The sequence below is a fragment of the Siphateles boraxobius genome, unplaced genomic scaffold, assembly GCF_051911475.1.
Source record: "Siphateles boraxobius isolate OS27281-9 unplaced genomic scaffold, OSU_SipBor_1 8, whole genome shotgun sequence".
Classification (NCBI taxonomy): Eukaryota; Metazoa; Chordata; class Actinopteri; order Cypriniformes; family Leuciscidae; genus Siphateles; species Siphateles boraxobius.
In genome coordinates this window covers 30,593,891-30,607,832 of record NW_027509208.1, presented here as the reverse complement: position 1 = coordinate 30,607,832, position 13,942 = coordinate 30,593,891, and the positions used below count along the sequence as shown (strand labels likewise).

The window sequence follows — 13,942 nt, the reverse complement described above, 5'->3', positions numbered from 1 at the left end:
TAATTTGCTAACACAAAATGAATGAAGTGAGAAAAGGCAGTGCCACCACATCACTGTGATTGGCTGATTAGTCTGCCATTGAACCAATGCTCATGTTTACAAATCTGTATGGAGGTCAGACCGGTGGAAATGAATTAACTTGTTAACTCAAAATTAACTTGATTTGACTCACATCTCCGTGTCTGCAAGCTTCAGGGCACCTGTGGTGCTATTTGTTGGGTAGAGAAATTATTTTGTCCATAAACCAATTTTTGCACAAAATGATTCATAAGCAGAGAGCATTTCTTCGCTAGCTGTCTAACTAGTAAGTGTAACATATTTGACAGGCGGTAGACACATTTTATGCTATTCCTGACCTGTTTACAGGTGGCTCATAATCAACATTTAGTGTGCATTCTGTTCTCCAACCAGCTTCAAGTTTTGTACTTATGAAAATGTGTTCTTTCTAGTGTTTTGCATCAGTGGTATTGGTTATATTCATTCTGAAAAAAAATTCTTGATCACAAATTGTTTTTGTAGTGCTGATTCACTGGAGGATGTTGAAAAACCAGAGAAAGTTGGGTAAGATATTTTGTTAATAATTCAAATAGGAGAGAGAACAAACTCACAGTCATGTAATATTTTTTCACATACACTACTGTTCAAAAGTTTGGGATAAAAACAAATGTTCAGCAAGGCTGCATGATATATGTTACTAAAGACATTTATAATTCTAAAAATATTTCTATTCCAAATAAATGCTGCTCTTCAAATTTTCTTTTCTTCAAAGAAATTTGATAAAAGACACTGCATCGTGGTTTCCAGATGTTCCAGGGATCCAGACACAGCCATTTTTAAGTGTGATTATAATAAAAAAAAAATTCTTGAGCAGCAAAGCAGCATAGTAGAATGTTTCTGAAAGATCATGTGATACTGAAGACTGGAGTAATGATGCTGAAAACTTTAGCATCACAGGAATAAACCAACCCAAATTCAACTATTAGGAAAATAATGTTCTATATACAATATACTGTATTTCTTTACTATTAATATTTAATTGGCATTAATGTATAATAATTATACATATTAGGTCAATAATTCTTTCTTTAATCTTAGTTTGTTTGAATCTAGTTTTACCTATACAAATACAGCAGGAATTATTGTGGTCTGCCTGTCTACTGCTAAATAAAGCCTTTAAAATAAGTTAGAATATGAATTATACATAATGCAGTCATTTCTGTTGAATATATGTATTATGTGTATTGATGTCTCCAGGCCAGAAACATCTCTAAAGCTGAAAGAGCTCATCCCTGTACCGTACCAGGAGGGAAGTTATCAAGGAGAGCCTGTCACTCTTGGTGTTGGGGGGTTTGGAAAAGTGGAACTGGTATGAGAAGAGAGTCATTTTAATTTTTTTGTCTGTACAAGTTCTGAATTCAAAACACTGTTTAGTCCATCCAGACTATAGTAATGTTGTTCTGATTTGACCTCCTGAAATACTAATATATTTGCTTGTTTACTAGGTAACTACCTTGCAGGACAGAAAGTACTTTGCTATGAAAAAGATCAGTAAACAGCATATTGTTGCAAAGAAGCAGGAAGGACACATTATTTTAGAAAAGAAAATTCTTCAGGCAATCCGATGTGCCTTCGTTGTCAGGTTGGTTCTGCTTCCTACCTAACCTATAATCATATATTTTTTTCAAACCATTCGATAATTGTTCACAAATAGTTGTAATCGAAATTATTCAACCCCCATTGCAAATCAGGTTTATTGACAAAATTTACAGACTTTCAGCTGTTTAAATTGAACAAATCAAACAAAAGTAATTTAAATTGCTTGAAACAACAAATGTTTCAAGTGGTTTCCCCAAATTCAACTGTAAATGCAACTTTTAATGACTTCTGCAGTCTCAAAATTATTCAACCCCCTGAATAGAATCCCTCACAACAGCACACATCTGCAAAGTGTTGTCTCAAGCCCACCCGATGCAACTAATCAAGGGCTTCATTAGTTGCACCAGGTCTGCTTGAGCTAGAACACATGAAATATCTGAACTGGCTAGTTTTATTGAGTGTCACGTTTGACTGCATGTTAGAAATATGGCTAAGTCAAAAGAATGGTCCAAAAAGTTAAGAGAAGATATCATCAAAAAACAGATAGCGAAGGCACTAAATGTTACTAGAGACTAGGGGTGTAACGATATTCAAACCGAACCGAAAAATCGTGATACAGAACCCACGATACGTATCGCGATTCTCTCATGGCGTACCGAACACACCCCGCCCCCTGCTACCCTAGCTCATTGGACCTCATGTCTTATGTGTAGCTACACAACGAATTCAGTTTTGTAGCCTAAACACCATTATCACCATATAATAGCAAGGTCCGTGTTTAGTTACTTTCGATAATAAGCAAGGTGTAATTTTTCAAATTCTGTCTATTTGATAACGAAATTCAAACAATTAATGCCGTTTTGGCGTGACAGATCCCTGTACTAGCTCCTCATTTCAAGCGTCAGCGTGGAGCGTGAGTAAACGCGATCATCTCTTCCTCAGTTACAGAATAAACATGAATGGACACCTGAAGGTATGTTGAAAGATACAGTATACTTACTGAAAGACATCATAACTCGTTTATTCAGTCAATCAGTGTTTCAGCAGCGGAAAGACGTCAATAAAACAGCTTAGTTTGTCATAGCATTATATTTACCTCAGCAGGCAAGTCATCCAGTTCCTAGAGAAATGAATTCTCGCACTAAATAACTGCACTATATTAGCCTATGTATTATATTTTACTTAACCTGTTAATGATATCTTGATTATTTAATGTATGTTTAAAATATCTTTCATGAAAATTCAGCAACTGTGTAAATTATTATATTTCAATAACCAATTAGAGTAAAAGCATAAGTTTTGCAAAAACTGCCTTATCGTGAGTTTAGAATTATACGGTTCTATCTCCACTTTTGGTCGAAATTGAGTTTTTGACATTATCTAATCCATTGGGTGTTTATTAATGCCTGTGTGGTGTTATTTTTGTACAAAAAAAATATATATTTTGTTAGTAGTTATTAATAAAATAAAAAGGTACCATCTCACAAAACACCAGGGATGTAAAAACTTTGATGCTCAATTTCTCAGAACTACCCTAAACGGAGATAGAACTGTATAATTCTAAGCGCACGTTATGTTAAATTTACATGTTTTCATACAATGAGTTGGGTGTTGATTATTATATCTAAAAAACAAATAGCATCTGAATTTAATCTAAAAGTCTAGGCTCTGTTGTTAACCTTTAATGTTATAGTAAGGTGTGGGTCCCTATATAGCTAGATTACAGCGTTAGCAGGTCTTTTTTTAATCCTTGCAAAACGTTTAATTGTAATTGAATTGATTTAAAGACAAAGACACAATTTTTTCATTAAACCACTGTTTAAAAACAACAACAAAAAAAGCAATTTTATCTTTCTAAACCCCACCCAACCGCACCGAACCGAACCGAACCGAACCGAGACATCAAAACTGTGGGAAGAACCGAACCGTCAGTTTTTTGTATCATTACACCCCTACTAGAGACACAGTTGGAAGCATAGTTTGCAAGATCAAATTTAACCCTCTGGGGTCTAAGGTTTTTTTGGGGACATTTGTGCTTTTTTCAGTTGCTTATAAACATATGAATGGCAAGGGTTGTCATACTCTATTTAGCACAAACAGCGATACCATAATATGCGAGCAACATGTATGTACATGTTTGTATTTTTGAGAGAATATTGTTTATGCATGGTTATTGAAAAAACTAAAACATAAAGTTTCTCAAATAAGGCCACAAAACACGTACTAAATATGTGTCCACAAGACTTTTGACTAATGGTTGTTGTCGCCTAGAGTTTTTGCTTCAAAATGATCTGAAAATCATCCTGCCTAATAATTTACAGAAAACAATACATTGATTTAAATTTTATAAGATACTTTTTGTTTGGAAAGGCAATATGCGGTGGGTGTGATTCACACCTGAGAAGACAATGACCTTATAATGAGCTGCATAATGAGCCTTTCACACAGGTGTGTCACGGGGTACCAAAGAATGCGAGGACAAAATAAATTATTATATATATATATATATATATATATATATATATATATATATATATATATATATATATATATATAGATTACAATTAGAAATTTTAACCAATTACAAATAACAACTATTTTCAATTTTAACAATATTTCAAGTATATTCTTTCTTTGTAAAAAGTATACATTTTATCATACGTATTTCAAAGGTAAGGATTCATTAGTTTGAATATTGGAACAAACACTATAATAACATCTTAGTTGAAAATTCAATATACCGAGGCCTACTTTATTTTTGACAAAACATCCCATACTATATATTTAACATATGAGCAGAAATTGACGGACAAAAGCTTATTTAATGTGGCAGTAGTCTTTTTTTGCAGTAAAAACGTTATAATTAGTGGTGGGCCCTTATCGAGACTCTTATCGGGCGATAAAAAACAATATCGCCGTTAATCTATTCTCAAAGTTGAGCTGGGTCTATACTATGCAAGCTATGATGAATTTCAACTTGATATTTTAGCGCGGATGTATACCTAGCCGAATTGCACTGTAGGGGGTAGGGGTGGGAATTGAAAACCGGTTCCACTCGAAAACCGGTTCTAAGTTTTTGAACCATCGATATTGTATGCCCTCGACGTTAACAATTCCTCTTATCGATGCTCCTGCTCCGAGTCCCAGCCATAATATACACTACAGACCGCAAACTCAACTTTCCCTTTTGTCCTTTATTGGGCACCATAGCGTGACGTCCTATACGCATCTGTGCGTCATTCGTGATGTCAAAGCGATTTAAGCAGAGGAGGTAAACATGGAGTGGAAAAGACGATCTAAAGCTTGTCTAAACGAGACAAATTATGCTGTTTCCTGTTTGCATAAACAGGGTTTTTCCTGCATTAAATTCGGTGAGTAATGTAGATGAACTGCTGCGCTTTTTTTAGGTCACATGTTTAACTGAGAGAGAGAGAAAGATGAGAGAGAGAGAGAGAGAGATAGAGAGAGAAAGAGAGAGAGAGAGAGAGAGAGAGAGAGAGTGTGACCCGGTCGCGCACGCACTCTCTCACTTCGGAGCCAGGCGAAAGTGTAAACAAGACTTCACCATCTCCACACTAAGCGCTGTCTTGCTCTCTCTTCCTCACACATATTAACCAAAATAAATCGACACGATGTTAAAAAGGTCGGACGACCAAAGTTTCATGTGGAGCATTCGGAGATTTTGTTTTCCTGAATTACCGCTTGGTGTGAATTGTGCTAAAATAAGTTACCTTATCTTCTCTGAAAAGCGTTCCACACATTCAGCTGGCAACCTCAAGTACCACCTAAACGCAAAGCATCCCTAAGCTAATGCGGTAGATGCCGGGCCAAGCACTGATGTAATGTTTGAGTGCAACCGAGGCAATCCCGTCAGCACAGCTCTATCAGTTAGATGTAAAGATGTATCCAATAGTAAACACAAATACATCTGATTGAACTTGATTTATTTTCATCACCAATTATCATAGTAGAACAGCTTTCTTAAGCAGTTTGTGATGCATTTTGGAAACAGGAGATGAGCCCCTGGTCTAATGCGCCACCTGGCTTGAGAAACCCGTTCTCAAAGACAGGCCTACTTTTAGTCATTATTTGGGTAGCACACATATTCTGAATGCCTTCAACATAATTCAAATGAACCATTTTAATCTAGATTAATCTAGATTAATTCCAAGATTACAGTGAGATTAATCTAGATTAAAAAAATGTATCTATGCCCACCACTAGTTATAATCTATCCAAAACTAATCAACGAAATCTTGTCTAAACATTCATATTTAATCTGTAACATATTGTGTTTATGATATATTAGCATATACATGTTAATTTGCAGTTTCTTGCTTATACTGACATTTTATTTCAACATATTTCAGTCTATTTTTAGTCACCTCAGTAGGCTATAGCAATATAGTTTGGATGTGTTCATGTAAAAATAACATGTTTACTAATTTAGGTGCGAGAGTGAATGAATGGCACAGACACGCTGTATAACTGTAGTAAACAACGGCGCACGCGCGCGCCTGTGCCATTCATTCATCATTCACACACAGACACGCAATTCATATTTAAACAGTATTTTTGCGGTTTACAGACACTATTCAATATCGCGATTAGAACAAAGCACTTAAGAAAAAATAACGTCCTGGTTACGTATGCAACCCACCGTTCCCTGAAGGAGGGAACGGAGGACGTAGTCGCTGTCGACTGAATGGGGATCACGTCAAAGAACCAATGTTCTCAGAGTACTATTGAACGAGCCAATGGAATTGGCGTGCGTGATTCGCATCACACACTCCGCCCCCGCGGTGCGGGTATAAATACAGAAGTGGATGCACACACTAGTTGCTTTTTCGCTGAGGAGCTGAACGTAACCCGGAGTCAGCGGTGGTCCAGCGGTAGTGGCAAGGGGACTATGTCCTCCATTCCCTCCTTCAGGGAACGGTGGGTTGCATATGCAACCAGGACGTTCCCTTTCAGTTGATAACGTCAGACGTAGTCGACGTCGAATGAATGGGGATAACCATTGAAAACGTCACTAAAGCTGCCACCTTCCATTGCCTAGACTAAAGCCTTCTGATGCCCCTGCAATTTTAAGGCGGGAAAGGACAGGGCTTAGGCAAGGGAAGTCACTGCTGTTCCTACAGGACCACTGGGACAGTGTTCCCGTACATTGGAAGGAAGGGACGCTGCGGAAGCCACATCCTACCCGAAGGGAGGTAACGTGGAGAATACACATATGAACTGGGCGGATGACTGGGCACTACGACATATGGAATGTCAATAGGGTGGCTCCAGCCAAGACGGTGGGAGACTCACCGGTCAGTGGCGGCAGAGAGACTCTGCCGAGGGAAAACATGGGCTCGCCGTAGGGGGCCGTATCGTGAAAGAATACATATATGGGATCACCGTAGGGACCGCAACATATGGACCCAGCCTAACACAGGTTCCACACTGCTTACGAGTGTTAGGCCTAACACCAGACGTTCCGCACGTCTGACGTCGGAGGGGTGTGGAAGAACTCAACAGGGTTTGGTTTCAGGGAATTCAACTGTAGAAGAAAGGCACACGTATCCAGTCCATAGGGGGGAATGGCGCAGAAAAGCCGACACTTGAACCAGGCTCACGGTGAAACTGGCTTCATGAGAAGGGAGCGCATGGGAAGCAGCGGTTCAACTAGGTGTCGCTTAGCCCCCAACTCTAAATCTTTCAGCAAAGCACTTCGTCAATGCCCAGGTGGAGCAAAACACTCATTACAGAGAAGCTCAACACCTCAGTGGACATGAGCATCTCGGAAACTTTCACAGAAATAAACGCAACCACATTTATTGGGCCAACTTTGCTTGGAAACAGCCTTCCCTCTCTGCTGAACTCCTAACAGGCAAGAGCTGGTCTGAGGTCTACGGCTTGCATTCTATACACGTCTAAGCGCTATTAAGCGGACGGACAGAGAAGCCAGGGCTGGGTCTGCCTCCTCCAGGGCAGCGCTTGCAGGCTCACCACCTGATCCTATTACGGGAGACGTAGGAACCTTGGGCACAATCCAGGCTCAGCTCGTGAGAGTTAGCCTGCTCGAACTCCAGGCACAATACGTTGGTCGAAAGCGAGCAAGTCCCTACCCTCTTGTAGAGACCATGCGAGCAGGAGAACTGATTTAACAGAATTTTTAACTCACTGCCTGCAGTGGCTCAGGGGGGGTCTCTGCAGTGCAGTTGCACCAGAGATAAGGCCCAAGAGGGTAAAGAGGGGCACAAGGATTTACATTACCTTGCTCCCTCAGGAACCTGACGATCAGGACGTGCTTCCCACGCTTCTGCATCATGATGAGCGTCAAGAACACAGAGGAAACATCATTTTGAGGGTGAAAGAAAACAGCCTACCCCAACCCATCTTGCAGGAAATGAGCACTGAAATGATTGAAAGCTTTCAGGATCTCCTCATGAAGAGAAGACGCACTCAACGACTAGGTTCCACTTCTGATGCGTAAACACACTACCTTTTTCCAAGGGGGGCTTGCCGAAGTGATAGTAACTATCACATGTTCCCTAACCCTGGCTATAACTGTCGTGAGGCTCGTCAGCGGCACGATTGAGTAGAGCAGGAAGAGTGGAACAAAGCGTCCTCAGAAGCTTCTGACTCCAAGGAGAAGGTGATGGGTGAGTCGTGACATGCGAGGTTAGCTCACGCATGGTCACCATGTCTAACAACTCGAGGCACGAATGCCCGTGCAGTCGGAGGTCGCCCAGGCCCCCGTTAAAGCATGCCCTTTGTACATGGTCCCTCAGTCGGTGAGGGTTTGGCACTAGACCGGGGTGAACTGTAGTCACACAGGGTGAGCTGCTTTGCCACGGTCACATCGGGACTCGCTCATGAAGCTAGCGCTGAAGCGGTCTTCATATGGAGGAAGCCAAGTGGCTGCATCTACCATATGCCCCAGGAGCCTCTGAAAGTTCTTTCAGTGGGACCCTTTCTCACTTCTATACGCACCAGCTGAACACACTCTCATTGGAGAGACGTGTTGGACCGAGTCCACCTCCAAAACTGAAAAAGAGATACTCAAACCGTGGGTGAGATTACTCTCTCCCAGTTGACCTGAAGATCCAACGGGCTGTGGAGCACTCGAAGGGAAGGACTATGTACTGATACTTCAACCCTCACGCGCAACACACATGATGGCCTGCGGTGCAGAAGGTAGAGATCTGAAGCACATGTCATTCAGGTCGGAGCTGCAGACCAATCTTGGGCCAAGATGGTCACGACCCAACACCTAGTTGCATGAAGAACGAGTTTTCAACTGGCCTTCATAACGGCTGGAGGAGCGGCTGTATCATATCCTTCGCCAACAGGATAAGATAAGTGCGCACAAGTCAGGAGCACTGCTCAACACTAGGTGTGATGAATATCACTGGATTTTCAGGACCACGTCTGCTCAACACCTAATGTGATGATTATCACAGACTTGAGCGGGATTGTCCGTATCCGCCATATCTATCAGGATGAGCCAACGATGGCGCTCCTGGACCACTAAGGTGAACATTGCCAGACCGATCGCGCACGCCACGACACTCGTGCCCCGGAGGGCAAGGTCGGACGCAGTGCGGTGCTCACCTATGAGCACATGGTCTGGGCTACCCTCGTGCATGTCCATGGGTGCCCTTGCCTGACAGACCTGAAGCAACGCCATGGCACGCAACAGGAGGCAGCTTGCACACAGGCTTTGCAAGCTCTGCCCGTCGGAATGGACGAAAACTCACAGGCCTTATGCGGGAGACGAGGGTACCCCCAAAAGGCAGCGGTCGCCAGACACAGGCGCACCTGTGTCGACAGACCGGTCCATTGGAGGGATAGCCTCGCAACCCTTCACCGCTCCTCCATCAAGGGTAGTGAGGGGGAAAAGCTATTCAGGTAGTTTCTGTCAGAGAAAGGTAACGTCCACAACCTGGTAAGCTCTCCATGCATTTCGGGAAAGACATGCACTGGAGCGGCGAGCTGAGAACCAGCGCGGCAAGCCCCGAGATACCAAACCTCCAACCGAGACTGAATGGGACACGGTGGAGGTTCCACTCGAGCCCGGCAGCTTTGGCTGCCCGTTTCAGCATAGCTGACATTTCTGGATCTGGCTCGGGCAATGTTACACTCCCAGAGGGAGATAACACAGCCGAGTCGTCATTTACAGAGGCCAGCTCACCCTCCGAAGCTGCTATCGACATCTTATCCTCTGGGGGATCCCCCATTGAAACAGCTGATCGGTCCATTACAGAGGGACCAGCATGCTTAACCTGCATGAATTCCATCGGCTGCGGTGTGATGGAGGAGTGAGGAGCCCACAGAGAATGGTTACCGGGCGAGACATCCATCACTATCCTCCGATCACCCATCCCACACGGCACCCGGGGGCGGGGCATGGTAATGGGGACTCGCGCTTTGTGGACAAAGGCGAGTCTCGATCTCAACACCGCGACAGTCATATTCCCGCAATGAGAATGTGGAGCCATCCACAAAAGCTGCCTCAGCGTGCTGAAGATATAAATATATATACATATTTATATACACATAAATATATAGCTCAAACACTTGATGCAACAATTGTGACCGTCAGAAAGGAAAAGGGAACGACCGCATCCAGAAACGCACAGGTGGAATGACATCTTGAAAAAGACGCAAACGCACCCGTGTTGCTCTTTCAGGAAATACGACCCGTCACCAGTGCCGGAGCACACAGGGGAATGACCACGGCAACACTGAACAGTGAACTGAAACAGTGAAGCACTCACTTTTCCACCCTCTAACCAGCCGTCAACACACACAAACATTTAGTATTTGTTGCTGTTAAAACAGAGGTTGAGAGCTCAAAGCTTGCAATCACCGCTCCACTCGTGCTGTATAAACCACGAGCACTGGGAGAGTCTTCCTGAAGAACACTGACACACTCGCTGGTTGTAAACAACAGCACTCTTCAGAGACATCAAACGATCGGCTCCGAAGCGAAAGGCAACTAGTACTTGCATCAACTTCCGTATTTATACCCGTGCCGCGGGGGCGGAGTGTGTAATGCGAATCACGCATGCCAATTCCATTGGCTCGTTTAATAGTACTCGAAGAACATTGACCCTCTGACGCGATCCACATTCAGTCGATGTCGACTACATCTGACGTTATCGACTGAAAGGGAACTTAATACATCAGCTGGATCCGTTGCCCCTCGAAATGAAACTACCAGCACCTCTGGTATATTTTCCAGAATTATTAGATAGTATTATTCCTCACAGCATAGCAAGACGAGGATTCTTATTAAACTTGATGTGTTTTATCCAGCTGATGTGGGCATTGGTATGTTTGCATGGCTTGCGTCAGATCATTTGCGTTTGAATAGCGCGCGCTCTACGTGGGCGTGTCACATTAACACTTAATCAGGTATAATGAGCTGAAAAGAAAAAGACTGACATCTCTCTCTTTTCATACAGATTACATAAACTTAGAATATTTGTTTTTTATATAAATTACTTCATTTAAAAGAAGAGAGTTCAAGCTTCATAAAGAAAAATCTCTCGTGCCTGTGTGACAAGTATTCGCGGTGTTACAGTTAATTTACGGACGAGTTTCAGAATGGACTTCACTGACAGAGTGAAGGCAAAACTCGCATCATGTTTATTTTTCTTTATTTGACCAAAAAGCCCTACACTTTTTTTATATTGTGATTATACAAAAAAAAAAGACTCTTAACAGAATCGAATGATGTATAACACCTAGCCTATATGTAAGATCAAAATCAACAGAGTATTTTGAGTCTCTTTTGCACTGATAAGGAAAAAAGCGAGACTTGACCCCAGGGGGTTAATTGCGATTTAAAATGTACAAAAATATATATGTAATGAACACCAGGTTTGTTGTGCCTTGTAGGCATATTGTACGGCTGCATAAAATAATAATAACAATAGCCTGTTGCAGATGGCCTATAAATGGTTAAAAAGGGAAATATAGAGAAAAATATATGGATTATCATATGTTACTTAAAATATTTCCATTCCTTATGACGTTATGAAATGAGATTGGAGTAAAAACATGAAGCCTATTGTTTGGCGTATTTTGCTTTTCAAACGCACAGAGCAACTGACTCAAACTCACATCACGTGCAGAGAACATTTACTGAAGTGATCAAGCTGCTCCAAACTATGAAACATTATTGTTAACACATCATACATATCAACGTTTGAGCAGATATCCACAAACACAGTATTTAACAGTAAACACTGGTCTAAACATTCTAATATTCACCTTATTAGAGTAAACACTCATACTAGCCTACTTTTATTTCATGATGTGTTTTATTATCGAACATAAAAACATCATTGTGTCGTACATATAAATTTAACATTGAAAGGTTGCCTACCTGTCTATACTTAATATTTCAACATGTTTCTGTCTATATATATATATATATATATACACACACACACACATACATTTTAGTCTGGCACCAGTTTAACTAGTTGTTACAATATGAAATTACATATAACAGGCTTTCTATTATGAGTGGAAATGTCTTACCTTAAATATCTTTCTCATCTTCAAATCACGTTCTTCTAATTCTTCTGAGGTAAATCCAAGGTAAACAGCAGCACAGCACAGCATAGCACAGCACAAACACAACGTGTTTACAGGTCCGCTCCTTCACATGGACGATTTGTATGTGAATCCCTTGTGTGCGTGTGGGCAGGGACGTCACTAGGATTGGAAGACAGGGGGGGCTTAGCCCCCAGGGTATTTTTAACTTGCGTTTGCAAAATTTTTGCACTCACATCTAGAGCTACACTTATGTCAACAACTAGTCAAGAAACCAATATGTTAACAAGTAAAACGTGACAGACATATACTCTTCTTCCATTTCTACTGTGTTAAAGAAAAGTTACTGTAATGTTAGCTTTTAGACATATCAAAGCTGCATGGGGAAATTTACTTAGGCCAGACTTTGCTCCTGATGAGTTATTCTATAAGCAATGACTGAAATGCTATCTGTCTCCTCATGTAAATGTATGATAAAGTAATAGCATACTGATCTAATTCCTCTCTATATAAGATAAGTTGTCCACATAATGCTATTTAATTACACTAATTACTGTAACTGCGCTGTGGATTGGTTCAATAAGATTGTAATTTCGCTGTGTAGTTTGGCTTGCATACAGTTTAACCCAAGAACCAGAAATTTAAGGTCACAGTGAAATTTGATTAGCTTGCTAAGTTAACCATTTCTTGCATTTTGCTACAGTTTTCCATAGCAAACCAAAATATCCCCTGTCCTTTTTACCTCAAGAAAACGTAGCTAAAGGTAAGCAGATAATTAAAAACAACTTACAATTTCACGCTGTATCAGAGCCATAGACAGGGCTTTATAATCAAAGAGGTCTTAAATTTGTGGGGGTGGGGGTTCAAATGTTGTATTTCTCTGATATGTGCATTTCAAGACGTTTGAAGACCATAAAAAAAAGGATAAGAAATAGCTTTAAAACCATGTCAGCGGGCAGTAAATTATTTGTCAACACCTGCTCTCTCCTCATCTCCATCCTCCTTTCTTTTTTTTCAGTCTTCTCATCTTGCCCTTTCTCTTTCCCTCCTATAAAGCTGAGCTTTTTTAATTTACAAAAGGCTACAATTTGTATTATATTCTCAATATGAACACATTCATTATTAATCATGTGCCTAACATGATAAAAACGGCTATGTTAATGTTTATTGTCCCCTCACAATGACAGTAAACTAATTATTACATTAGGGCAGGCTAACGTTACATGAGTTACAAAGGCAGTTCATGTGGATGGTGAAATTAAACTAACGTTATATTAGTTTGCCAGATTATTTTTTGTCATTCGTTTAACATTTATAATGACCTAAAAAACTGTCAAATATGAAACGTTAAGTTTAGCTACTACTTACTTAAATCTTATCTCGCAGTCGCACTTTATCGTACACTGAAGCGTCGAGTTGCTCTGCTAAAATTTGAGGATTTCGCGCTCAGCAGCGCCTGTTAACATAAAGCCCGCCTACTTTGATTTGATTGGTCATCTCAAATATTCTGACATTGACGAGCAGTGACAGACCAATGAGGCTCAGATGAACACACACACCCTGTCCTCTGTTTCTGACGTGCTCTCTGCTCGGCGCTGCTGCGGATTGAAGATGAAGAATGAGCTGAATCTGATTAACAAGACTGAAGCGAAAACAAATTTGTGTATATTAATCACCAAATTTTTAGGGGGGCTAGGCAGAAGTTTAGGGGGGCTGAAGCCCCCCTAAAAAGGGCCTAGTGACGTCCCTGCGTGTGGGTGTGGTCACATTAGAGCTAATGCGGACGTGT

General features: G+C 41.1%; 1 protein-coding gene across 2 annotated transcripts in view; it reads left to right on the top strand.

Moving 5' to 3' along the window:
- The window catches only part of prkg3 (protein kinase cGMP-dependent 3), a 50,089-nt gene that overhangs the window by 15,979 nt on the left and 20,168 nt on the right, over positions 1-13,942 (top strand). For both annotated transcript variants that reach the window (XR_013199894.1, XM_077219619.1), the window contains exons 13-15: positions 520-561; positions 1,255-1,366; positions 1,503-1,639. Coding sequence is in view for 1 of the 2 variants with exons in the window: in XM_077219619.1 (XP_077075734.1) it covers positions 520-561; positions 1,255-1,366; positions 1,503-1,639 (291 nt within the window). In the remaining variant the exon portion in view is untranslated. The remainder of the gene's footprint in view (positions 1-519; positions 562-1,254; positions 1,367-1,502; positions 1,640-13,942) is intronic.